The sequence below is a fragment of the Salmo salar genome, chromosome 20, assembly GCF_965601325.2.
Source record: "Salmo salar chromosome 20, fSalSal1, whole genome shotgun sequence".
Classification (NCBI taxonomy): domain Eukaryota; kingdom Metazoa; phylum Chordata; class Actinopteri; order Salmoniformes; family Salmonidae; genus Salmo; species Salmo salar.
In genome coordinates, this window is record NC_138310.1 from 9,160,001 (window position 1) to 9,186,959 (window position 26,959).

The 26,959-nt window shown below is 46.6% G+C and overlaps 1 protein-coding gene across 1 annotated transcript in view; it reads right to left on the bottom strand.

Moving 5' to 3' along the window:
• The window catches only part of kiaa0825 (KIAA0825 ortholog), a 155,456-nt gene that overhangs the window by 78,754 nt on the left and 49,743 nt on the right, over window positions 1-26,959 (bottom strand). Inside the window, exons 11-19 of the mRNA XM_014160881.3 lie at window positions 24,926-25,114; window positions 24,120-24,239; window positions 22,472-22,611; window positions 20,034-20,222; window positions 16,105-16,332; window positions 15,473-15,887; window positions 11,458-11,617; window positions 3,852-4,010; window positions 1,811-1,905 (exon numbers count right to left, since the gene is read on the bottom strand). Of these exons, the coding sequence (XP_014016356.3) occupies window positions 1,811-1,905; window positions 3,852-4,010; window positions 11,458-11,617; window positions 15,473-15,887; window positions 16,105-16,332; window positions 20,034-20,222; window positions 22,472-22,611; window positions 24,120-24,239; window positions 24,926-25,114 (1,695 nt within the window). The remainder of the gene's footprint in view (window positions 1-1,810; window positions 1,906-3,851; window positions 4,011-11,457; window positions 11,618-15,472; window positions 15,888-16,104; window positions 16,333-20,033; window positions 20,223-22,471; window positions 22,612-24,119; window positions 24,240-24,925; window positions 25,115-26,959) is intronic.

A 26,959-nucleotide genomic window follows, 5' to 3' on the forward strand; every position in this document is an offset into this window, starting at 1 on the left:
CTTCCTCCATCGGGTCTCCTCATCATCATGTTTTTCAACCAAGTCTGTCCTCCTATGCTTTGAGGGGTTCTCCATGCCCTCCCAGAGGCACCATAGAAGAAGGAGAGAGGGACCGGGGAAAACTTTGACAGCTTAGAGCTATCCCGCAAACTTCTTCTTCTCTGAGCGTCTCAGTCAAATCCAAAGCCAGTTGGTAATCCCCTGTAAACCTGCTCCTCTCTCAACAAAGAGCAGACTAATGAGGCAAACTAGACAATCTTGGACGCTTTTACTGCAAGATTAGGATGAATTACGAATTATATAATATTCTATAATATTTACACCCTCCCTACTCTCCTTCTCTGCCGTCCTCGACTGCTCTCCCTTTCGCTCTCTCTTTGTCCTCTCTCTTTCCCCTCGTCCCTCTCTTCCATGCCAGAATTATCTCTATTATCTCTGTTTCGCTCTCCCTCTCTTTCTCCCTCTCTCTCTCCCTTTCTCTCTCTCTCTTCCTCTCTTTCTCTTACCTTCTCTCACCCTCCCTCTCTCTCCTCATACAGTTCTGCCATCCCCATTCAGGGCCATTCATGAATAATCCTTGCAGTAATTTGGCTCAGACGAGGCCTGACAGTATCTGTTTTGAACACATGTGCAACAAAGTGGTGGTGGCGGTGGGGGGCTGAGAGGAGTAGGGGGCTGAGCCCAGGGACACAGGCACGTTGCACTTCACCCTTGTTAGAACAGTGTCCTTGGCAGAGACACAGAGCTTGCCCTTTGTTAGAAGGTGCGTGTAACAATGAGGTTGATTTAAAATGGATTTCATGTGGCCAGCGAGACAAGGTGCACTAGCCTTACGGCAGCCTGATAGCTCTCAGGGTGACAGCTGTGAATTGAGGGCTGAGTGTGGGCTGAAGTATTGCTGCCTAATATGTGTCACCTACCTGCATAAATATGTATGTCCCTGTTCAGAGCAGGGAAGGAGGGAGGAGGGAGGAGGGAGGAGGGGAAGGGAGAGAAAGTTGGAAAAGTTGAGCACCGCTTCAATCAGGTGACAAGAGGATCTAAATTAGCCCCCTCTCCCCAGTTGATAATAACCTCTTCAAGGCCTGTTGACGGAATACACCTTTACAGATGTAGGATCTTAATGTGAGCCAGTTTGCTACAGCAGGAAAATAATCCTGCAGCAACAGGAAATGTTATTTATTATTTGGATTATAATTCATGGACATTTTTGTAGGGGGTGATATATTTTTTTGGAAGGGAAAATCAAGTATGACATTTCAAGGGGGAAATAACAAACTTCAGAAGCCTTTTTAACATTACAAGTTTTACATTTCATGGAAAGTTCTCCAGCAACAGGGTGATCAAATTAAGATCAAACATCTGCATCATGGCACACTACAAGCTCATCGTATATACACACACATCTCAGTACACCCACCCAGATAATAAGATAGAGCAGAGGGCCAGGAGTTCTTCCTGGGCTTGCACCCTTATCTCACACCACTCTCCATTCCACTCACACTCCTCACAAAGCTTGTTACAGTAAGTGAATACTTTAGTCTTGTTATTTTCTAAGAAATGCATACACTTTGACTGTTTTCTGTCTCTCTTTTCTTCCATGAAACTTACAGGAGCCCCGGTCTTTTGAAAAAGTAAGAGTGCAAAGTCGCCATCCACAAAAAAGTGTCCCTGATGATTTGGCTGTCTAGTCTGACATTTTGGTGAAGGGGGAGATCTGGGGAAATACATTCATAAAACAGGAAACTCAACCGCCTAGGTATTGTATGTTTATGTACCACATCAGCCCAAAAGAGGGAGGAGCCATTACCTGTTGGCCAGTAGTGCTCTCAAGGTCACCTGACTCATCCCCTTGTAAGTTGGCAGCAGTGTGGCCCAGTCCCAGGCCCAGTCTCCCACGGCTGCCTGTTGATGTACGAGGAGACACTATTGTTAGTTATTAATCTGAGTTAATATGATCAGTAAATTACAGCTCCAGCTGGGGTGGACTAACTAAGGAGGAGGGGGTCCTGAACGAGGACGAAGACACGCCATATCAATCATGTCCGCACAAGAAGGTTTTTATTCCAATAAGACAGCAATTAATTTATAAATCCATTTGGGGGGATGTAGCCATCATTTATAAAAAGATAAATACATTTTGGGAGGGGAGTCGTTACTCTTCGAACTGTTTTCTCCATGGCACACCGCCCAGCCCCCCTTTCTCTTTCCCTCTCTTTCTCGCTCTCTTTCTCTCTTCCCCTCTCTCTCTCGCTCTCTCTCTCTCTCTCTCTTTCTCTTTCTCTCTCCCCCGCCTTTGTGAGCAGGGAAGAACAGCACTTTGTCGGAAAGGCAAATTAAATTCCGATTGCTTTGATTGCCAAAATGTCACTCTTAACTCCAGGCTGAGTTTAATTGACAAAAGGAGGGGAACGTGACTACTGCACCCTTCCCTCCCTCCTCCTCCTCCTCCTCCCCCCCTCTTCTCCCTCAGACGTGATTGATGGATCTGGCTTTTTTCTCTCCTCCCTCCATTTGATTTGACAAACAACACAGGCACCTAAAGCGGAGAAGGCATTTTAATCATTCTCTTAATAGGGTGTTTCTATGCAAAGCTATGCAGCCTCCTCTGATAACGAGAGAAACAGAAAGCCAGAGGATTATAGTGTGTCTGCTCTGAAGAACAATAGCAAAAACGCAGGTATTTTAGAAGGGATCACAACAGCATCAACGCATCCCAAAGAGGTACAAAGAGAAAAATGTATCTGGAAAATATGGGACTTTGCTTGATTGTTTTGTATGATATCGCTTGTGTGTCCCATGACAGAGAAGTTATCTCACATTGAACCAAACTACCTGTAGCTCCTAAAATATCAGACATTTTAACTTGACGTTGATGCGAAGCTTAGGGGACGACGTTTGGGGTAAAGGGGCTTCAGCTCAAAGCCTTGAAGAGCTGTACTTTAAAAGTCGCTTTTAATTTTTTTTATTTTTTATTCCCGCTTCTCGTTCACCTTTTAATGTTTCTTTGGACTCCTTCACATACTAAATTCTGCTCTGAGAGAGAGAGAGTGAGGAGAGAAAGACCTATGGAGAATAGTGAAATCTCCAAAAAGCTTCTGAGGTGGTCACTGTACCCAGTACTCCTCATTTCAACACACCTTTAGTGGCCTTGACCCAAATTTAAAGACACATACAGGTAACTGCTAAAATAATGGATCACCAGCATAAAGTGTCTTAATAGGGCGATGGGCCACCACGAGTCAGAACAGCTTCAATGCACCTTGGCATAGATTCTATAAGTGTCTGGAACTCTACTGGAGGGATGTGACACCATTCTTCTCCAGAAAATTCCATCATTTGGCGGTTTTGTTGATGGTGTTGGAAAACATTGTCTCAGGCACTGCTCCACAATCTCCCATAAGTGTTCAGTTGGGTTGAGATCTGGTAACTGAGATGGCCATGGCATATGGTTTACATCGTTTTCATGATCATTCAATGACCACTCGTGACCTGTGGATAGGGGCATTGCCATCCTATGGAGGCATAGCCATGGTTTGCCAAAATAATGGCCTGCCCAGCACTTTGTAAATGATCCTAAGCATGATGGGATGTTAATTGCTTAACAATAGAACCGCTGGGTCTCACTGGACCCCCCATCAAGCTAATAAGCAGTCATTCTGACTTAACTCAGGAACCACACCTGTGTAGAAGCAACTGCTTTCAATATACTTTGTATCCCTCATTGTGTTTCCATTATTTTGGCAGTTACTTGTACATGCACACACACACATTCAGACTTATTGCTTAACTATAGCTTTTAATTGAAACAATGGTATCAAAAAGATAAGAAGAATGGACAGAGGACCCACCTGGTCAAACTTGCTGCTGCCGATGTGGTTAAACTGGTGGAGGGGGTTGAACCGGGGTGAGGGGTGACCAGGGCAGTCTGTTCCCAGGTCAAAGGTCACTGTCTGAGGAGAGTCAATTGGTGGGTCACTGGACACACACAGCTTGGACCTCAACAGTGGCTGGAGAAACACACAGAACAGAAGGATGGAGAGAGAGAGCGAGAGAGAGAGAGAGAGAGAGAGAGAGAGAGAGAGAGAGAGAGAGGAGAGAGAGAGAGAGAGATTACATTTCACACTTTTTCAAGAACACTGGGACAAGTACAGCTGTCTTCAAAGACAATTATCTGGAAGGTCATTTAGCACAATTCCTATTATATTATATAATTTTAATTAGTACATCTCTGATTTAAAAAAGTACAGACCCAGACATAATGGACACTGGGATGCTCTCCTACCACCTATTCCCTGTTTGATTGGCCCAACAGAAGTAGAAACTAATCAGTTACAGATATAGTTCCAGACATCCAGTAATGGACATTGGAATGCTCTCTCTCTCTCTCTGTCGTTCTCTCTCTGTCGTTCTCTCTCTGTCGTTCTCTCTCTGTCGTTCTCTCTCTGTCGTTCTCTCTCTCTCTCTCTCTCTCTCTCTCTCTCTCTCTCTCTCTCTCTCTCTCTTCTCTCTCTCTCTGCATGCTGGGAGTTTTTTTGGAGTTTGAGTGTTTGGTGCGGAGGACTCTGGCCTAACTAACTTTCTAGACTCTTTTCTTGATCTTTTTCTTACATTTTATTTTCTATGGTGGAGGGTTAATGCAATATTTGTTTTAGCGGTATCCACCGTTTTTTTTCAGAGTTAGGGTGGAAGAAGACAGAGTAAGGTTTCTGGGGTTTGCAAGGTGTGGTATGCGCGATGGCTTCTCAGCCTAGCGCGGAGGAGACGCTGTCGATACGGCATGGATTCAGGTGTGTTCCTGAGAATGGAGTTAAGGTGGAGGAGGTTCTGCTCGCGGTCGGCGAACAGGTAGGAGCTGAATTTATACATTCTGCTTCTAGAATGAACAAAGCGGTGGTGGTGTTCATGAAAAGAGAACATTTGGTTGGTAGGCTAATTGCTAGCGGAATATTTGTAAGGGATGTGTTGGTCCCAGTTTTACCTCTTTCTACCCCTTCGAGAAGAGTAGTTGTTGCAAATTTACCTCCGTTTATTACGGACGATCAAATCAGGAAAGAGCTGAGTCGTTTTGGTAAGTTTGCTAGCGGGTTTCGTGTACTGTCGGCAGGTTTTCAGGCAGCTGCTGTTAAGCACGTTGTTTCGTTCCGGAGGCAAGTGTTTATGAACAACAATGAGCAACAGCTAAATGTGCATTTTAAAGTGAGGCATGGGGAGGGGCTCTATGCAGGGTTTGCCAGCACAGACAGTCTACGGTGTTTTGAGTGTGGGGATTTGGGGCATAAGAGCTTTGCGTGCCCACATAAAGGCCGTAGACAAAGTGAGGGTACAAGCGCCGGTGGGGGAAATCGAGGTCAAAGTGCAGGGGGAAATGAGATGCAGACAGCAGAGGCTGGGCCTAGTCATACCAGGGATGGTGGGGTAGCTGAGGCTGGGTCTAGTAAGGCAAGAGATGGTGGGGTAGAGGAGGCTGGGTCTAGTCAGACTAGAGATGGTGGTGTAGTGGAGGCTGGGTCTAGTCAGGCTAGAGATGGTGGTGTAGCGGAGGCTGGGTCTAGTCAGGCTAGAGATGGTGGGGTAGTGGAGGCTAAGCCTAGTCAGGCTAGAGATGGTGGGGTAGCTGAGGCTGGGCTTAGCTATGATATGGAGGATGGTGTAAATGATGCTGGGCCTAGTCATGCTATGGAGGGTGGTGTAGAGGATGCTAGGTCTAGTCAGGTTATGCTAGTGGATGAGGAGAGTATAGTGGGGAAGTGTAAGAGACTAGGGGGGGAGGAGGAGGGTGCCAAGCGGAAAAGGAAAAAGGGTGTGGTTAAAGGCACAATGGAAATTTTGCCTGTTGCTGTGGGGGATGCCATGACCAGAGAGGAAGAGCAGGTGGTCAGGGTGGGAGATAGAGATGAGGAGGAAAGTGAGTCTGAGGAAGAGGATGAGGAGATATTTTTTTCAGACTCCTCTTCAATAGGCCCGGAGCTGACAGCAAGTCAAGCAGAGGGGTCTAAGTACACGTTGAGAGAACTGACAAGGTTCCTGAATGAGACCAAGGGTAAAAAAGTTAATCTTGAGGCTTTTTTCCCTGATTCAAGAAAGTTTGTACGATCAGTACAACATGCTGTGAAAAATGAGGGGCATGGTGTCCTCTCACCCAGGAAACGGTTTAGGTTGAGGAAGTGGGTCACAACAGTGCGTAAGGGTTTACCTTCGGACACTGTTTAGATGTATACTTTCTTTTTGACACTGGGGTTTTTGAGCTTTGCTATTGGTCTTTTTTCTCTGCTGGCTTTTCTCCCACTTCTTATGGAGACTCTACGGGTAGGCTCGCTCAATATAAATGGCGCCAGAGATGCGGGAAAGATGAGTGTGTTGGGTGAATATGTAAAACAAAAAAAAGTACAGGTGTTGTTTCTGCAGGAGACACATAGTGATGTGTTGAATGAAGTCGATTGGGGGCTCTGGTGGAAAGGGGCAAGTGTGTTGAGCCATGGGACAAATCTTAGTGCAGGAGTGGCAGTCCTTTTTGCACCGGGTCTGTCTGTAAAAATGTGCTCCTCAAAGGAGGTGTGTAGGGGTAGGCTCCTTGTTGTTAAAGCAGAAATTAACAACATGGGTTTTGTCTTTATAAATGTGTATGCGCCTAACACAGGGAGAGAAAGAGGGGTTCTATTTGGGAGTCTTAGACAGGAACTCTCACAGGTAGCGCCTGAGGAGACACTGGTGGTCGGAGGGGACTGGAACTGCACAATGGATTTTACAAAAGACAGAAATGGGGAAGAGCCTCATTCAGTGTCAGTGGGAGTGTTAAGGGACATTATTAATCAGTTCGACTTAGTGGATGTTTGGAGAACTAAACATCCGAACACAAGACAGTACACATGGGTGAAGGTTTTTGGGGCTAGGGTGAGTGCAGCCCGACTTGATCGGTTTTATATGTCTAGGAATCGGAGCAATAGGCTGTTGGGCGCTACCATTCTCCCGGTGGGGTTTTCCGATCATCACATAACCATGGCTCGGCTGTCTATTTCACCAGGGCCCCGGCAGGCATCCTATTGGAAATTCAATGTAAAGCTCTTACAAGATGCCACTTTTTGCGCAGGTTTCCAGACCTTCTGGGAAAGGTGGAGGCAGCAAATAGAGGAGTATGAGTCTCTGAGCCAATGGTGGGATGTGGGGAAAGTCCAAATTCGGCTTTTCTGTCAACAATACACAGCTCTCTCATCCTCAGAGGCTAGGAGAGTATTGGGGGAACTAGAGCGGTGTATTAGTGAGATGGAGGTAGAGATGGTGGGGCAAGGCAATGTAGGCCTCCAGGCTAATTTAGCTGAATTACGCAGGGACCTGGGCAGTTTTTTCCAGGTTAAAGCAAAGGGAGCACTTGTAAGAGCTAGATTCTCCATGCTCAAGGAGATGGATGCTCCCAGCTCCTTCTTCTTTGGTTTGGAAAGACAGAGCAGTGAAGCCAAGGGTATACATTGTCTACGGCTGTCTGATGGGCGGGTGACCTCTGTGGTGGGTGAGATGCGGGAGCGGACTGTGGAGTTTTATACTGAATTGTATAGGGCAGAAGAGTGTGATCCTTTGTGTGCTCAGGTCTTGTTCACAGAACTCCCTAAACTCTCTCTGGCACAGAGGGACGATTTGGACGTTCCTCTGTTGTCCCATGAACTGGCAGAGGCCGTAACCCAGATGTCCCCCGGTCGTGCACCGGGGGTCGATGGACTCCCAGTGGAGTTTTATAAAAAATTCTGGGGAATAATTGGACAGGACTTTTTTTGCGTGTTGCGTGAATGCGTCGGGGTAGGAGAGTTGCCGATGAGCTGCCGTCGGGCGGCTCTGACTCTCCTGCCCAAAAAAGGGGACTTGTGTGAACTTAAGAACTGGAGGCCTGTGGCATTGCTCTGTGCGGACTACAAGATATTTGCCAAGGTCCTCTCTAACAGACTGAAGTCCCACTTGGACTCGATAGTACATAAGGACCAAACATATTGTATACCGGGACGCTCAATCACGGACAACTTGTTCTTAATTAGGGACATGTTGGACTTGTCGAGAGGTTCTAATGTGAACTTTGGACTGGTCTCTTTAGATCAAGAGAAGGCTTTTGATAGAGTGGACCATGAATAGCTGTTTAATGTGATGTCTGTGTTTGGGTTTGGGAGGAGTTTTTTGACCTGTGTGAAGCTGTTGTATGCTGGGGCATCATGTATGGTTAAGGTGGGAGGGGGGCTCAGTAGGCCAGTCTGGGTGAGACGGGGCATTAGACAAGGATGCCCTCTATCTGGGCAGTTATACACATTAGCCATTGAGCCTTTTTTAGGCCTGCTACGCAGGAGACTGCAGGGAGTGTGCTGGACAGGTATGGGTGTGGTGACAGGCATAGCAGTGTCAGCATATGCAGATGATGTTTCTGTGATGGTCAGGGATGGTAAGGATATGCAGGCACTGGAGACCAGTCTGAAGGTGTACGAGGGAGCTTCATCAGCTAAGGTAAACTGGGGCAAGAGCAAAGCTCTGTTATGTGGGGCATGGGGGGATAGGGCTCCTCCTCTGCTTCCAGGGGGTTTGCAGTGGGGTTGTGAAGGGCTTAAAGTGTTGGGGGTGTACCTGGGCTCGGAGAGGTGGGTCAGGAAGAACTGGGAGGGGCTGTCACAGGCAGTGGTGTCAAGACTGGCCAGGTGGAGGTGGCTCCTGTCCCAAGTGTCATATAGAGGGAGGGTGCTGATAATTAACAACCTGGTGGCATCTTCCCTGTGGCATAAACTGGCTGTCCTCAACCCCCCCGCCGGTCTGCTTGCAGACCTGCAACGCAAGCTGGTGGACTTCTTCTGGTCGGGCCATCACTGGCTGAGGGCGGCAGTGTTGTATATGACCGTCCACGAAGGAGGACAGGGCCTGGTGGAACTGGAGAGCAGGATGGCTGCTTTCCGGCTAAAGGCGGCACAGAGACTGTTGTACCATACTGATGTTGGCTGGAGGGAACCAGCATGCGCACTGCTGAGGAGAGCTGGAGATTTAGGGTTGGACCGGCAGCTGTTCCTCATGAAGCTGGAGAGGCTGAGTACAGCAGGTCTCTCAGATTTTTACTCTGCGGTGCTGAGGGCCTGGCAGCTGCTAAGGCACACACGAGAAGGGGGTGTGGAGCCTGGGCTGTGGGTGTGGGAGGAGCCTATCTTCCACAACCCAGCCATCCCTTTGAGATCGGTCCAGTCGGCCACCCTGCAGAGGCAACTGATGGCAGGGGGTGTAAAAAGGCTGGGTGACTTGAGACTCCTGGGAGAGGAGGGGTGGAAAAGCCCGGAAGTCTTGGCACAGCAAACAGGAATAACGTCTCTTAGGCTGCTGGAGAGATTCCTGGAGGAGGTCCAGGAGGCACTGTCTGAGCCGGTAAGGGGGATGTTTGAGCAGCCAAAGGGAGAGGGGCCACCAATGTTTCCGCCACTGCAGGTGACGGCAGAGACTGGAGACTGGCAAGGGGGTCTGGAGGACTTGTTAGATTTTAACACTCCGAGCCTGGGGGAGTTTGAAGGGGTGGGAGGTAAAGCCCTCTACAACCTCTGTGTTAAGGTGAGGAACATTAGGAGCCTAACAGGAGTGAAGGCACATCAGTGGCAGGGGGTATGTGGGGTGGAGAGTATGGTGGGTTTTAGATGGAGGGGGCTCTACAAACCCCCAGTACCAAAGAGGTCAGGGGACCTCCAGTGGAGGGTTCTACATGGAGCCCTGGCCACTAACAGCTGGTTGGCACGGGTTGAACCGGGAGTCGGGCAGGAGTGTCCTTTCTGTAAAATGAAAGAAACTGTGATTCATGTGTTTTCTGTGTGCACCAGATTAATGCCATTAATGTCTCTGTTGGAATGTCTGTGTGAGAGGTTGGGGGTGGTCTTTACTGTTGGGGTGTTCATAATGGGATACAGGTATTCAAGTAAGGAGAAGGAAAAATGTGTTTTGTTGAATTTTCTGTTTGCTCAGGCAAAGTTAGCTATTTGGCTAACAAGGAGGAACAGGGTCAAAGGTGGGGCGATAACAGACCCTTTATTATTGTTTAATGGGATGGTCTCTGCGCGCCTTAGGGTTGAGTTTGAGTTCTATAAAATGATAAAAAGTGTGGAGATGTTTCAGGAGATATGGTGTGTTGGGGGGGCTGTCTGTATAGCTGGGGATATTTTGGATATACGGTTGTAGGAGTGGGTATTGTCTTGAGTATTGTGATGTTGGCTTGTATCATGTGGTTGCTGGAAAGGCGAGTATGGTACATGTATGCATTACAGGATGTATTTTTGGTTTTATTTTTAAGGGGGAGGTTGGGTGGTGAGTTTTAAATGAAATGAGAATGTTTCAGTAAAGAAAGACAAAAAGTCAAAACTCTCTCTCTCTCTCTCTCTCTCTCTCTCTCTCTCTCTCTCTCTCTCTCTCTCTCTCTCTCTCTCTCTCTCTCTCTCTCTCTCCTCTCTCTCTCTCTCTCTCTCTCTCTCTCTCTCTCTCTCTCTCTCTCTCTCTCTCTCTCTCTCTCTCTCTCTCTCTCTCTGTGTGTGTGTGTGTTCCCTGATTGATTGGCCCAACAAAAGTAGAAATGAATCAGACCGCATTAGAAATAGAAACAGAGATACAGGACAATGGCTGAGGATATGTATAGATATCCAGATGCAGAGATAACTATTTCACGGTAGGAGCTTACTTTCTACCCTCATTTCTACAGTGTAACCTTTGGTATGGTTTTGCAGAAGTGCAGGTGGAGGAAGAGGCTTGGTCCGGTGGTGGGGGAGTGGGGTGTGAACAGAGGCTCACCAGTGTGGATCCACTGCACACACATCAGTCAGCCTGTCACCCCCCCCCCCCCCCCCCCCCCCCAAGACCCAGGCCAGCACACTCCAGCCCAGCCGTCCAGCCTGACCTGGCCATCCTTGCCTTGACCTTGTCTGGGTAGAGGAGGCTACTAGTAGGGGGTACTTTGGAACGTGTTTGGGCCTCCTGGCTAATAACAACATCCCCTCTACCACTCACTGAGGCTGAGAGTAGTGGAAGAAGGATGAGTTGAAGGGATTTTAATTGTGGTATAAGTGGATTTGGTGCTATCAGTTACAATATTGTCAAATGACATTATATTTGCGTACAGCCACCATAAGAAAAAGGACAATAACCAAGAAGATATTTGAGGATCTTTAGACTTCTGTCCTCCTCCCCACCCCCTCACCCCTTTCCTTCCTCCCTCTCTCCATCTCTCCAGCCCCATCACTCACCTGTACTACACATAAGTTCCAGGGAGGTCAGTGGATACTACTGTGTGATGGTGTCAGAGTTGGGTCTTCCTGGTCTCAGCCAGGCAGCCAGGCAGACAGGCAGCAGGCGGATCCAGCGGTAACCCCCCACACTTTCACCCTCTCCCCCTACCCCTTCCCCCCAGAGCAGACGCCGGCCCCAGGCCAGCGGCCACCAAATTGCGGGGGAGAGGGAGTCCTTCCTTACCTCATTGACTTGGATGATATGATAGATTTGCCTCAGGTACTCAGAGCCACCTGGTTTGTGGCAAATCTCCAGGAGTATCAGCCCTATTTTCTGCTCAGTCGCCTCAGCCACACCGCCGCCCCCCTCCTGTGGAACACCACTCTCGCCCCACTCAAACGCACTGAGAGAGGGAGAGAGAGATAAAGAGAGGGGGGTGAAAGAGTGAGAGGTGAGATACAAAGAGAGAAAGAAGGAGGCAGGGGAAACAAAAAGCCACAGTTACCATGAATATCTGCTACCTGAACATTCCATTTCTTTGAGGGATTTAGCCAATGAGCTCGAAATCCATAGCCACACTTTATTCTGTTGTGACTGCACTTGAATGTATCAAGTTATAGGCCTATTATATGAAAGCTTTACACTTTAAAAACATGTAGGAGCGTTCAAGGTTTGGGCTTTTATTTTCTGGCAGCACTATTGTTCCCACTTTTCATTTAATGTTTCAATTACAGAAAGTGAACGTAAAGTATAGATACATTGTGTTCTAGTCTATCAGATTCTTCATACGGAGGTGTTTCAAAACATAAAGGCCTGGAATTGATAGAGCTGTGATATAGTATAAATGATTTCACCGTGTGTGTGAGCGCGTGTGCTTGCGTGCATGTGTGCGCAATATCTACACACACACACACACACACACACACACACACACACACACACACAAGCGCCTTACCCTAGCAGAGGCCCGAGTCATTTCCCTGCCCTTCCTATGTTCCTCGCCATTTCCACGACGCTCGCCGTCCGTCAAACGCTCTCCTCCGTCCGGATGGACTTCCTGTCATTGTTTTTTTCCCTTTCACATTCTCTCTCTCTCGTCTTTTTGTAATTATAAGGTGGCAGAAACATTGTCGCCTGTCAGGCAGCTTTTGGCGGATGTGACATTGAGAGAGGTGGGCGAGGCCCTTCCTTCTCCCGGTAGCGGATCCGTGCATCCGTGTCAGCACCTGCGCTGTATCCTTTCCTGTCCATCACTGTGCAGGTGAAGCAGATGATTGGATTCAGTCAGCGGGGTGATTAATGAGGGCCTCTCTGGATTTAGGACAGCCTATCAATCATGTCATTAGGGCCAATGTGCCCTGAAAGAGGCAGACCTCCGCCAAGGAATAACTGCATTCATCTTCATCTGTGTATTCATCCCGTCAGTCCAGTCAGGGTCACCATGATGGAGAACAATAATCTTCTCCTCTACAAATTACTTTACAAAGACAAGTTGGGGGGGGGGGGGGGGGGGGGTAGAGTGTGTGTGTGAGGATAGGTTGGGGCGGTGGGGGGTTGTTTTTGGACTGGCGAGCCCCCCTTCCCTCCCGCTGATGCCACTGTACACTGATTGTTTACAACCCAGGCTTCACTTCCCAGTGAAGGTTATTTTAATGAATAGTAATGATCTCAAAGAATGGCTCTGACAGGTGATACATAATCAGTCTTTCGCTTTTTCCCTCCCATTTTCCCCCTCTTCTCCGTTTTTTACGACTTCCACCACCCCTTGTTCCTGTCACTAGGAGCAGGCCATTTCCTGGAACACTTGAGCTAATCTGTTCTCCGTCTTTCTCTCTCTCTCTCTCTCTTTCTGCGAGCCGCTGTGTTTGTGTGGTTCCGTTACCCAGACGGCTAAATAATTTTTAACGAGGATAAATGTGTCCAGACTTTTCTGCTCGTTGGTCTTGAGCGGTCAGAGGTGCAGGTTCTGGGAATAAGTCACCAAGCTCGGGGTCAAAGGGCAGACAGTATGAGACAAACTCAAACCCAATTTCCCGTTGCCTTACTTTGTTTTCCATTCAGACTGTAGAATGTCCATCATTTACGATAAATATCATGTCTCAAAATACATTGATCTTGTTCATTCCCATGAAAAACGTCTGCAACTGATGACGCAATCCATCAGGGTTGGTACATACACTGAATTAAAGAACATATCTGAATAGCATACTACTCATTAAATCATTCTATCACAAATACATTAATGTAATTTGGCTGAATACACCATGCATCGGACTGAAACACTTTGTTATTTTATTTAACCTTTATTTAACTAGGCAAATCAGTTAACCATCCTGCTGTGTTCCGGTCGAATTGGACCGATTTACAAGTTTTCGCTCTGAAAAAATGTAGTTAATTTAAATCTGATTGTCTTAAGGTTCCATGACTTTGTCCACACAGGGCATCTGAACACACAAAATACATTTTGATGATTTTCATTACATTTTGGGTGTTTTATTTAACTTTTGTACACCTGTGGTGTTCCCGGTCAAAAATGACCGGTCATTAGAAATGAATGGGTGAGACTACAATTAGTGTATAAAATTGAGTTCAGGCACATGCCAATTCAACACTTCCTCTCCCAGACCCCCACATGCATGTGTGTTTGAGCACACACACACCTCACTCCCCTTCTTGGCTTCCATGGCAACCCCCACGGGAACCTTTCCCCAATAGAATCTTTCCCCCACGGGAACCAGACCTGTTGGCATTCTCAAACAATCGCAACATTGTTTCAATAATATATAGAACTTTTGCAGCTCTGGTATGTTAAGCTTTTTTGAGGCCTTGCTCACAATTCATTCTGTGGCAGCACAATGACCAAACGATATACTGTATGTGAGGCTCTTGATCATATCTTTGATCATGACACTGGTGAGGAGGAGAGAGTCCTTGTTAAACTTTGACACAAAGTAGTCTGTGATAAATAGCACAATATGTTTCATAGGAGTATTTGTTATAGTCAAAATAATCCGGACATTATGCTTTTTTTACTCAAAAATGAGTTGTATGAGCTCAGATCAATGAGGCCTACAGGCCATAAATAGCAAATAGAAGTTCAAAACTTGTAATGTTCACAAGAACTGAAGTTGAAAAAAGATCTAACACAACATTAGGTGATCATATATGTATTACTATGGATTTATAATCAGCTATAATGGGGTGGTCATTTTGGACCGGGAACACAGAACTAATTAATATGAAACGAACACAACGGGAGCGTTAAGAACAAATTCTTATTTACAATGACGGCCTACCAAAAGGCAAAAGGTGGACGGGGGCTGGGGTTAAAAAAAAATATATAAATATAGGACCGAACACACATCACGACATGAGAGACAACACAACACTACATAAAGAGAGACCTAAGACAACAACATAGCATGGCAGCAGCACAATACATGCGGTGCTGCTCGTGGCAACGTCATTTTGTCGGTTAAAACTGTCATTTTGATCCCATGGATGGTCAGCCCTGGTATCCATAGCTCTGTCTGAGAATTTGAGAGTGGCAACATATCTCCAACCCATCCCTCATCTGTTTGCCAAAACAGTGGTGGGGTGTCGGTTTTGCTGTTCTTTGAATTGCAGAATGCCCCTTTAAGAAATGCCACCAATCTGAAAGGACACTTTTCTCATAGGAGGGCAAAAAGGCACCCCTAGATCCCTATCAGTGTATGTACCTGAATAGGGGCCCTTATCCTTCTACAGTGATACATTGAGCCTGATGAAAAGTGTTTTCTGTAGTCATCCGATCGTAGTTATAAGTAAACACAAAACATAGCGTGGGACTAACCACTTTCCTTGCAGGTCAACAGGAATTTATGGAAGGGTTGACTTCAGTTGCAGGTCATGTGGTTCTCTCTCAGGGCCATGCTTTTATATAATCTGCCTCAATTAATCTCGTCCTAAAATTGGCAGATTGATCATTCAACAGAATTATGTATTGGAAGATATATTGCAGTTTCAATATCAAAGCTAACGTGACTAATGATCATCTCTTTTGTTGTAATAAGTCCTGAATGGACACTGTTATATTCGAAACATCCTGAAGACTATAAAGAGAGAAATGGATAGACTGCAGCTCAGTGTTTGTCCACACAGTAGGTGTCCAGAGTTGACATCCCACCTCTTGGAGCAGAGCTTGCTGACATTCTGCAGGATAAATTAGGTTTGGTTAGGATTACAGTTAGGTTAGGATTAAGTTAGGTTGACCTCTCACCTCTCGGAGCAGAGCTTGCGGGCCTTCTGCAGCTGCATGGAGCACCACTTGGGCCTCCTCTCCTCCAGAGCCTGCAGTACCTTGTGCACAGTGGGCTTGGGCACACCCTTCTGCTGGCCCTGGCCCATGGTCCCCTGGAGGCACTCTGACAGCAGGGCCAGTCTCTCCTTGGCCCCCCGGTCCAAAGGCAAACCGCACAGCAGCTCCAGTGAGTTGGGGTCCTCCAGGCACTGGCAGAGACAGCTAAGGAGGGCCCAGAGGAGCAGGCCTGTTGAGCGCAGCTGCCGAGCATGCTGGGAAAGGTGTTTCTCTGCTGTGTGGAAGAGGAAGCGTACTGGCAGGGGGAGGGAAGCCACGGCCGAGGGCAGGTTGGTGTAGATGAAGGAGAGGGCCTGGAGGGCCAGATTCACCACACCTGAACAGACAGGAGAGACAAACCTGGGGTCAGGAAACAAAGTGTTTCAAACAATACTGAGCATGAAATAAATATGTTAATTTAGTTAATGGATAATCAATTGGGTTCCAGTGTATTAGAAGAAGAGATGCAATGCGAATATACATTTTTTGTCATCTCTAGAATTTGGTCCACACAAAAATCCAGCTCAAAGTGAGACAGTGGCGCCAGTACGTACTCTTAGCTGATTCCCTCCCCTTGGGTGTCTGAAGGGTATAGCTCCACTCCTTGGGGACTTTAGTGAGGATGTTGTCTGGGACGTCCCGTCTGAGCAGGGGGGAAAGGGGCTCCTCAGAGGCTTGCCAAGCCAGTACCATGGTGACCAGATGGCCCAGAAGGCAGTGGACAGGCTGGTTGACCACTGCCCGGATAAAGCTGATCACCACGGGGACAGGCCGCACTGAATCTAGGACAGGCCAGGACAGGACAGGGTCAGCAATCACTTTCATGACAGAGGAAGAGTAGTCGTTCTGAGTGTTCCAGAGTGCTCTTCTTCTAAATTGGCTAATGCTTATCAACCATTGTATTTAAATCAGCAACTTATCGAAACCTGGGAAATCAGGTGAGAAAACTCTGTCAATCACCGGTTATAAATCACAATTTCAGTGCCAAGGAGAGAAAGATTATTTGAGGGTGAAAAACTGAAAACAGAACAACAGATTTAAAAAGCTGAACGTTGCAACCTTTAATCTTTTGGTGCTGAGAAGTGTTTGAAACCCACTACCAGGAGAAGAGAGGTATTCTGTATCAAAGCCAGGTGGGCATTAGGTGGATACCAGCTTTGCCGAAGTCAGGCCTTTCAACGTTTTGGCCTTCAATACCCTGTACATATCAGTACCAGAACAGCAACAGTGTGCAGCTGTACGGCGCTCATAACGTTTCCACGGCATTAGCAGTAAAACAAAGAGCTACAACAGAGAGATTTAGTACAGTGCCAGGACTGGAATGCATTGAAGTCCCAGGGGAATCCTACCATCTATAACTCTCCATCCCTTCAAAACAGAAAGTAGAAAAAAACGACGTGATATAGGTCTGCTACATGGTAAAGCAAGACCTCTGTCTCCAAAACCTCAACCCGATTGTCAAAAGTCAACCCACACCCAAACCCTGTTCACAACTCAGCACTTATATAATCACTGACTACTTCAACACATAAGACTTCAACCAGCTCGAGCTGATCGTTCAGTCATTGGACATTACAGACTGTAAAGAGCACACAGAACAGTAGAGAAGTTCCCAGAGAGATGAATAGTTTGGTTCGGGGAACTCCTGTGCCCCAAAAATTCAATTACACACCATCTCAGTTGGGAGGTGCATCCCAGAGCTGCAATTAAGCCAATGATAGCGGGAGACACACAGAAAGAGAGAGAGAGAGAGAGAGAGAGAGAGAGAGAGAGAGAGAGAGAGAGAGAGAGAGAGAGAGAGAGAGAGGAGAGAGAGAGAGAGAGAGAGAGAGAGAGAGAGAGAGAGAGAGAGAGAGAGAGAGAGAGAGAGAGAGAGAGAGAGAGAGAGAGAGAGAGAGAGAGCGAGAGAGAGAGAGAGAGAGAGAGAGAGAGAGAGAGAGAGAGAGAGAGAGAGAGAGAGAGAGAGAGAGCGAGCACTGGGTGACATTGAGACTACAGGAGTGAATCCACCACTGTCTTCTCTCCTTCTCCCCTTCCAACCTCCTATCCAATCACCCTAATTTATGCAACAATAATTACCTCTCGCATGTGATGGAGACAAAAACTACAGCAAAAGGAGCTGGGACTCCACAGGAGCCCTGATTAAACCCAAAATCAAAGCTTTCGCCAGAGAAAAGGAAGTGTCAGGGAATAATTGCAGTCTGTGTTATTGAGCACTGAACGATTAGTAGTACGAATAGCTCGACAGGATGAACTGATGTTGGAGCGGGGCTTTTTCTATGTTTTGTAATGGAAATGACAACACGTAAACAGTCACCAGAGAGCCAGTTAAGGGAGGGTTTGCGCTATAGTTTAGGATTATTTGTACTGAGCCTCAAATTCATTTGGATAAAAGCCCACTTCGGACGTGGTGTATTCGTTACAATGGTGACGACAGTGTTTACCAATGGGCATGCACACACACTAGCACGCACACATGCACACACGCACTCACACACACCCACACACGGCCACATAACTACAAATACTTAGCGTTAACCTATATGTTGATTTGAACCTGACGTGGGTCAAATACACATGTCAAATAGTTTCATATATTTAATTTTAGGTGTGTTTTATTTAGCTTGGAGTTTGTAATTTTGGAACTATTCCATTGGTTCCGTTGTACCAGTCAAACTAAATCAATTGCAGCTCAAGCTGGCTATTTCCCAAAACGTGATGTATTTGGATCCATATCTGAACATTAGGGACCATGGCAAAGTTAGGACATACAGTTGAAGTCAAAAGCTTACATACACCTTAGCCAAATACATTTAAACTCAGTTTTTCACAATTCCTGACATTTAATCGTTGTAAATATTCCCTGTTTTAAGTTGGTTAGGATCACCACTTTATTTTAAGAATGTGATATGTCAGAATAATAGTAGAGAGAATGATTTATTTCAGCTTTTATTTATTTCATCACATTCCCAGTGGGTCAGAAGTTTACATACACTCAATTAGTATTTGATAGCATTGCCTTTAAATTGTTTAACTTGGGTCAAATGTTTTGGGTAGCCTTCCACAAGCTTCCACAATAAGTTGGGTGAATTTTGGCCCATTCCTCTTGACAGAGCTGGTGTAACTGAGTCAGGTTTGTAGGCCTCCTTGATCGCACACGCTCTTTCAGTTCTGCCCACAAATTTTCTATAGGATTGAGGTCAGCGCTTTGCGATGGCCACTCCAAAACCTTGACATTGTTGTCTTTAAGCCATTTTGCAACAATTTTGGAAGTATGTTTGGGGTCATTGTCCATTTGGAAGACCCATTTGCGAGCAAGCTTTAACTTCCTGACTGACGTCTTGAGATGTTGCTTCAATATATCCACATAATTCTCCTTCCTCATGTTGCCATCTATTTTGTGAAGTGCACCAGTCCCTCCTGCAGCAAAGCACCCCCACAACATGATGCTGCCACTCCCGTCCTTCACGGTTGGGATGGTGTTCTTCGGCTTGCAAGCCTCCCCCTTTTTCCTCCAAACATAACAATGGTCATTATGGCCAAACAGTTCTATTTTTGTTTCATCAGACCAGAGGACATTTCTCCAAAAAGTACGATCTTTGTCCCCATGTGCAGTTGCAAACTGTAGTCTGGCTTTTTTTATGGCGATTTTGGAGCAGTGGCTTCTTCCTTGCTGAGCGGCATTTCAGGTTATCAATATAGGACTCGTTTTACTCTGGATGGATATAGATACTTTTCTACCTGTTTCCTCCAGCATCTTCACAAGGTCCTTTGGTGTTGTTCTGGGATTGATTTGCACTTTTCGCACCAAAGTACGTTCATCTCTAGGAGACAGTACGCGTCTCCTTCCTGAGCGGTATGCCGGCTGAGTTGTCCCATGGTGTTTATACTTGCGTACTATTGTTTGTACAGATGAACGTGGTACCTTCAGGTGTTTGGAAATTGCTCCCAAGGATGAACCAGAGGTCTTCGTTTGATTTCCCCATGATGTCAAGCAAAGAGGCACTGAGTTTGAATGTAGGCCTTGAAATACATCCACAGGTACACCTCCAATTCGACTCAAATTATGTAAATTAGCGTATCAGAAGCTTCTAAAGCCATGACATCATTTTCTGGAATTTTCCAAGCTTTTTAAAGGAACAGTCAACTTAGTGTATGTAAACTTCTGACCCACTGGAATTGTGATACAGTGAATTATAAGTGAAATAATAATATGTCTGTAAACAAAGTAGATGTCCTAACTGACTTGCCAAAACTATAGTTTAGCAAGACATGTGGAGTGGTTGAAAAACGAGTTTTAATGACTCCAACGTAAGTATATGTAAACTTCCGTCTTCAACTGTAGGTTTCTTCAGTGCGTTTCTTTGGAAACGCAGTCTGTATCCTGCATTGTGTGCTCTTGAGTGCCTACAGTACAGTGCACTCCAGTGTAAAATACAGGTTCTGTTAAATACAGGTTCTATCAACAATGAGGTTTGAGTACCTGCCAGGCTGTATAGATAGTCCCATAAGTGTCCTCTGTCAAAGTAAGTCTCCAGGGCCAGAGTCAGGGCTTTGGGGAAATTGTTCAGAGAGCTGAGCACGTTGTACATAGCCTCCATAAACTCATCTCCAGCATCGCTCTTCACAGGAGACACAGCATCAGCATCTGCCTCCTCCTCCATGCAGAAATCTGAAAAGATAGTCCTCTTTTAGGAAAAGTTGAAGTGACAGACACACATAAAATGCCAAGTACAATAGTGAAACCCAAGCATTCAAACACGTTTGGGAGTGTGAGTCAGTTTTGAATGGGGTCTCTTCAGCTGCAATATGTGGCCGTGCACTGCTAACCTTCCATTTCAACCTTAGCCGTCATGATACAGAACATTCCCCAGCTGCACCTTCGAGGTGGGGGCTGAGGAGAGGTGGAAATAAAGCAATATCAAAAGCGTCAAGTGAGAAAATATCTCAAGGCTGTCCAAACTGGGACACGCCAACGAAAGGTAACAAAATAACTATTGGCATAGAAAATACACACCCACACATCTTTAGTGAAACTATACAATAACAACTGAATGCCCAAGCCTCTTGTGGATGAATATCTAGTAGATGGAAGGCAGGAAATAAGTAGGAACACGTTCTGCCAGGATGTCCTTGTGGGGGTCGCTGCAGGCATGGTGTGGTGAGGGTTGTGGGTGGGGGTGGGCGGTGGGGGTAGGGGCCGAGGGGGAAGGGGATCATCTGTGTTCCTCCAGTGGCACAGGTCCAGAGGCCGTCCGTCAGTCTGTTTTGTGGGAGATGACAGGTATTTGAATAGGAGGCCGAATGCAACGCAACTCTCAATGAGCGGGCCCTTTGATGGAAGGCAGGGAGCTGTTTGCGTTCCCCCTTGACAAATGTTGGACTGTTTTAAAATGACAGGCCTAAATTACCTGCCGCATTAAGGGACGCAGGGGCCCTAATATCACCCGGCTTAATAAGAAGCCAGGAAGCCCATCGCCGCTCAACCACTGATGGGAATTGATTTCCTTTCTGGTTTTTTTTCTCCCGACGCGGCACAAAAAAAGTGGTCAAACATCCTTTGACCTACAATCACTCTATTACACTGCATTATGTGGATAATGCTGCCGCCTTGTAGTCTGTCGGCCTGGTAATTGGTCCTTAAGGAGAGGGCGCGTGGTGATAGCGCCATGCCCACTGTCGAGGGGAAAGGGGGGACTTATATTAATTTCCACTTGGGGTGCTGAAGAGCATGGCAGGTTAACTAGACACCTTTTAATAATTATCCCATTATGGAGCCTGAGATGAGTTATGATAGATAGACTACTGTTCCATCTCTGAGGAGTCTCTCTCTCTCTCTCTCTCTCTCTCTCTCTCTCTCTCTCTCTCTCTCTCTCTCTCTCTCTCTCTCTCTCTCTCTCTCTCTCTCTCCTCTCTCTCTCTCTCTCTCTCTCTCTCTCTCTCTCTCTCTCTCTCTCTCTCTCTCTCTCTCTCTCTCTCTCTCTCTCTCTCTGTAATTGGAAGCAGACACAGTGTGTGATGATAATAAAACAGTCCCGTGTATAAAGCTGCTCATTTACAGAGAGGACCTAGCGTAGCAGAAACCCCTGCCCGGCCTGCTGCTGCGCGAGAGGACAGACCCACCTATCAGAGAGCAGTTAAGGCAGCAGTGGCTGCTGAGAGTTGGGACAAGGAGGATGGCCGGGTTTGTCTGGTTCCTCTTAATTAGCTGGTCTCCGAGGTAGACTTCGGTGTGGTGGCGATGTTGATTTACGACGGCGCAGTGCAGGCCCGGGCGACGGTGGGGAGAAATGCTAGCTAGCTGCCGTCGTCTTAGAAGGCTGGCGTTGTTATTAATGAGGTCGCTTTAATGTGAATGAATGTGCAAGTGCACAACAGTCTTTAAAGGTTACACTTTCCCAACGTGGAGAGAGGAGAAGGAGATGTTTAAAGGTCAGTGTGTGAGCTCAGATTAGCCCTGTTGGGTGTTTATTACGGCTCTCTATTGATTTAGTCAGGATGATGAAGGCCCTGATGATGATGAGGAGGATGATGAGAACTCCATAAAACAAATGGGCTCCATCCAAAGATGTTCAGGCACTGCACAGCCCATCCATAGATGTGATTAGTTCCATTGGGGCCCTGGGCACAGATTACATTTTAAAGGAATCATAACCAAAGTGAACCCTATCCTACCCATGGGCCTCTGGGAAGGGAGGGCTTGTCTTTGGTTTCACTTTGCCTAATAAAGATCTAACACATGAATAAAAAAATATATCATATTTGGGAGAATGAAGAGTTTGTGCAACCAACAAAACAACAACATAACATCTCAGAAAATTGTGTTGGATATCGGACTCATTTTTCATTTTCAATCACCTTTCCCAGGTGTGTGTGGTGCAACGAGCAGGTTGTTAGAGTATTTCCATCAGAATGTCTTACGGGAGTGTTCCAGGAGGACTCGCAGCAGGTGACAGTCTCTGTGCAGGATGGCGGTCAGCAGCAACCTGGGACTGCATCTCAGGTCAGAGGTCAGCAGCCTCAGCTGGCACTCGGAGGTCGCTTCGTCCGCCAGGCCCTCCCTTCAACCGAGACAGTCACAGGACAGACCGACAGGAGAAACGGTGGCGGGAGAAACAACACACAACAACAGTGACAGATCTGCAGCGTCGGGTAACTGGAATGATAGAAAGCAGTCCATTCAGACAAGGGAGGACACGCGTCCGTGAACCGCAAATATACTGTTATGATAAAGCAACTTCCTTGAATGTCAGTTCCTCCCCTACCAGATTAGTCCGCAAATGCCTTCATGCTCGCTTACTTAGAGTGTGCACCAGGAAGGAATTACATTTAATCTTGGCCAGCTCAAAGCAAATGAACATTTGGGGAGAAGCCAAATACATAAATATACAGCATAACCCTCTCTGTATTTTGTAGAACCATGAGGTTGCAGCCAGCTGGGTGTAATGAGGCATGTCCTTGGAGTTTGCGTGTTGAGTGTGCATGTGTGTGAATGTGTGAGTGTGCGTGTGAGTGCGCCCGGGCCGTGTGTTGTATACGTCTCAATAAAAAGCTGATAAAGGGCAGGAAAAAGTAGGCGGAGGAAGGGGGAGGGAAAGTTAGCCATCCTGTTCCAGCCAAAACGCGAGAGCGTGGTGCACCCTGCTGCTGGAGTGAGGAACACTATACCTTCACCTGACGGCGCAATTTATGATGTCACTGGGGCTGCAAATCCAGGAGAGATCCTCCCTTAACTGCTGTGATAAATCTGACCAGCTACGGCGCAGGGTCGGCTTCCAGTGTCAAAACAGAGAGCTCCACACTTTTGATTGGCCGTAATGCTACTTGATTTATCGACGTGCTTTGTGTTTTTATTGTTGTTTTATTTAATAATCATCACAGTCGGTTTATGTGAGGAGTTGAGTTGAGGGAAGGTCTGGTTACAGGGCCCAGCCATGGAAGGACCTGTGGATTTGGCCAGGGAACCGCAGCACAGCAAGGCACCCTGCCATCGCTGAACATGAGGAAAATAAAGAAGGTCATAAATGTAAACTCATTTCAACTCTCAGGGAGTATGGCAGGGGTTGAGGGGAGGGGGTGATTTGTGCTCTCTAAGCCTGCGATGACATCACCCAAGAGTAAGGGTGGTGAGGGGTGGGGGCAGTATGGGGCGAGGGCGGAGAGTGACTGAGTGCACCTTCACGGGTCAGAAAAGTCCTTCCCAAACCCCCAAACACGAACGCATGCACGCACACAACCCACCCCTCTTCCCACTCCGAAACAGTCGTCTCTGTTCACACCCCTCAGTGAAAAACCCCCTCAGCAGCCATTAACAAAAACACAGTGTGTGTAGTAGCACTATTGCTTCCCACCTCGACTTCTTTACCTGCATCTGTGTTGTATTACAGTCCCTGGGTAAGACTGGGGCCCTCACAAAGACAACGCCCTAGCAGAGTAAAGTAGGAGCTTTTTATGCAGACTACCTGGCCCTAACTCAGCACACATATGGTGCTTGACATATGGTCCTTGGGCCGTGGTGGGTATACTCTCCGCGTGTAAGAGTTTGAGCGAGTGTGCGTATGCTACGTACCGTGCTGCCTGCTGGGTGAACAGGCCAGGGTGGATGGCACTGAGCCAGTGTATGCCAGGGCTGCCTGGGGAATGGGCCAGAGCTGGCGCAGAGCCCTCTCCAGGTCTGTCCTGGAAAGTCCTGAGGGATATGACACATAGCCATCAGAATACAGCATATCAGCCCTATGTGTCCTTTGCATATGCCGTGACTGTGTATGGACCTCAGAACAGCCTCATTTCGTCAGGGCATGGACTCTACAAGGTATCGAAAGCGTTCCACAAGGTCGCTGGCCCATGTTGACTCCAATGCTTCCCACAGATGTGTCAAGTTGACTGGATGTCCTTTGGGTGGTGGACCATTCTTGATGCACACGGGAAACTGTTCTGCATGAAAAACCCAGCAGCGTTGCAGTTCTTGACACAAACCGGTCCCCTTCATCTACACTGATTTAAGTGGATTTAACAGGCGACATCAATAAGGGATCATAGCTTTCACCTGGATTCACCTGTTCAGTCTATGTCATGGAAGGAGTGTTTTGTACACTCAGTGTACAGCAGATGGTGGTTGAACTGATGGTGTCGCGGTATGACACCCTGTGTAAAGAGTGGTCTGTTGCAACAAAGCCAGGTTAATCTTACCATGCTGCAGTAATGTACATTAACATAGGTTTATGATGTCAGAGTGAACCCCTGGGACTAAGCGGCTGTTTAAATGACGACAGTTCCCAGAGGTTTGAGGTTGGTAAAAGGCAGACAGTATGCGCTACAGCTGATTGAATAGTGCGGCCAGTGTGAGAGATCAGATGTCAGAGGCTGTGTCTGTACCAGTAGAGCTGAGGCAGGGGTGCGGTCACGACGACCAGCGTGGTCAGGAGCTGGTCACACAGGCTGTGGATTGAGGCGACCCAGACGCAGCCCGCCACCGACGTCTCTGACTGCGCCAGCGCCTCGGGCCGCTCACACACACTCCACATGAGCTGCTCCACACACAGCAGCACCACCGTGATGTCACACCTGGGGGAGGGGGGAGGGGGGGGGGGGAGGGGTTAGACACTACACAGAGCATCCCTAACTCTCATCAGGCATGACATCATTAAATGACAGCATGGTTGGCGAGCCAGATGAAACCTCCTGCTGAGTTTATGACAGGACAGTTACGGGCCTGAGGCCTTCGCTCTACTAAGTAAAAAAAATGGCCTCTTTCATGTCCAAAAAGCAGTAAATCTGTTTCCTCAATTGGTTGTAGGGCTTTTATTGGACTATTTCTTCACGGGAGCCAAATCTGTCATCACCGTTCTAAGTTTGACGGACAGCATTCCTAAGTGTGTCTTAGTGTAATCATGTGAGGGTTGTGAGTTGCAGCAGAGATAGACAGAGGAACCCTACACTTCCTCTCTCTCTTTGGGATGCCTGTATGTAACACAGTGCAAGCACACACACACACACACACACACACACACACACACACACACACACACACACACACACACACACACACACACACACACACACACACACACACACACACACACACACACACACACACACACACACAAGCACACAAGCACACAAGCCCTCTCTCCCAACACTCTAATTCATGGACGACCTGCACATTGTCATCCGTCAGCGGTGATGTGAGGCAGTTGTGGACTGAAGGCCTCAGCATGTGTTCAGGGTGTGTTTAGTATGTGTTAATGCAGCGTTCAGTCCCCCACGTCAAGCCCAAGAGGAATACTTTGGAACTGAGCCTAACCCTAACACTACAACACTAACAACACAAACAAAACCAACACCACAAACAACAACACTAACAACACCAACAATACGATCAACACCAACAACACCAACAGCACAAACAACAACACTAACAACACTAACAACATGATCAACACCAACAACACCAACTAGCACAAACAACAACACTAACAACACTAACAATACTAACCACACGATCAACACCAACAACACCAACAGCACAAACAACAACACTAACAACACTAACAACATGATCAACACCAATAACACCAACAGCACAAACAACAACACTAACAACACTAACAATACTAACCACACGATCAACACCAACAACACCAACAGCACAAACAATACTAACAATACTAACAACACTAATAATACTAACAACACCAACAACACTAACAAAACTAACAGCACAAACAACACTAACAACACAAACAACACTAACAGCACAAACAACACTAACAACACAAACAACACTAACAATACTAACAACACCAAGACCAACAATACTAACAATACTAACAACACTAACAACACTAACAACACTAACAAAACGAACAACACTAACAATACTAACAATACTAACAACACTAACAACACTAATAATACTAACAACACCAACAACACTAACAAAACTAACAGCACAAACAACACTAACAACACAAACAACACTAACAGCACAAACAACACTAACAACACAAACAACACTAACAATACTAACAACACCAAGACCAACAATACTAACAACACTAACAACACTAACAACACTAACAACACTAACAAAACGAACAACACTAACAATACTAACAATACTAACAACACTAACAAAACTAACAACACCAACAATACTAACAATACTAACAATACTAACAACACTAACAAAACTAACAACACTAACAAAACTAACAACACCAACAATACTAACAACACTAACAATACTAACAACACTAACAACACGAACAATACTAACACAAACAACACCAACAACACTAACACAAACAACACCAACAGCACAAAAAACAACACTAACAATACTAACCACACGATCAACACCAACAGCACAAACAATACTAACAATACTAACAACACTAATAATACTAA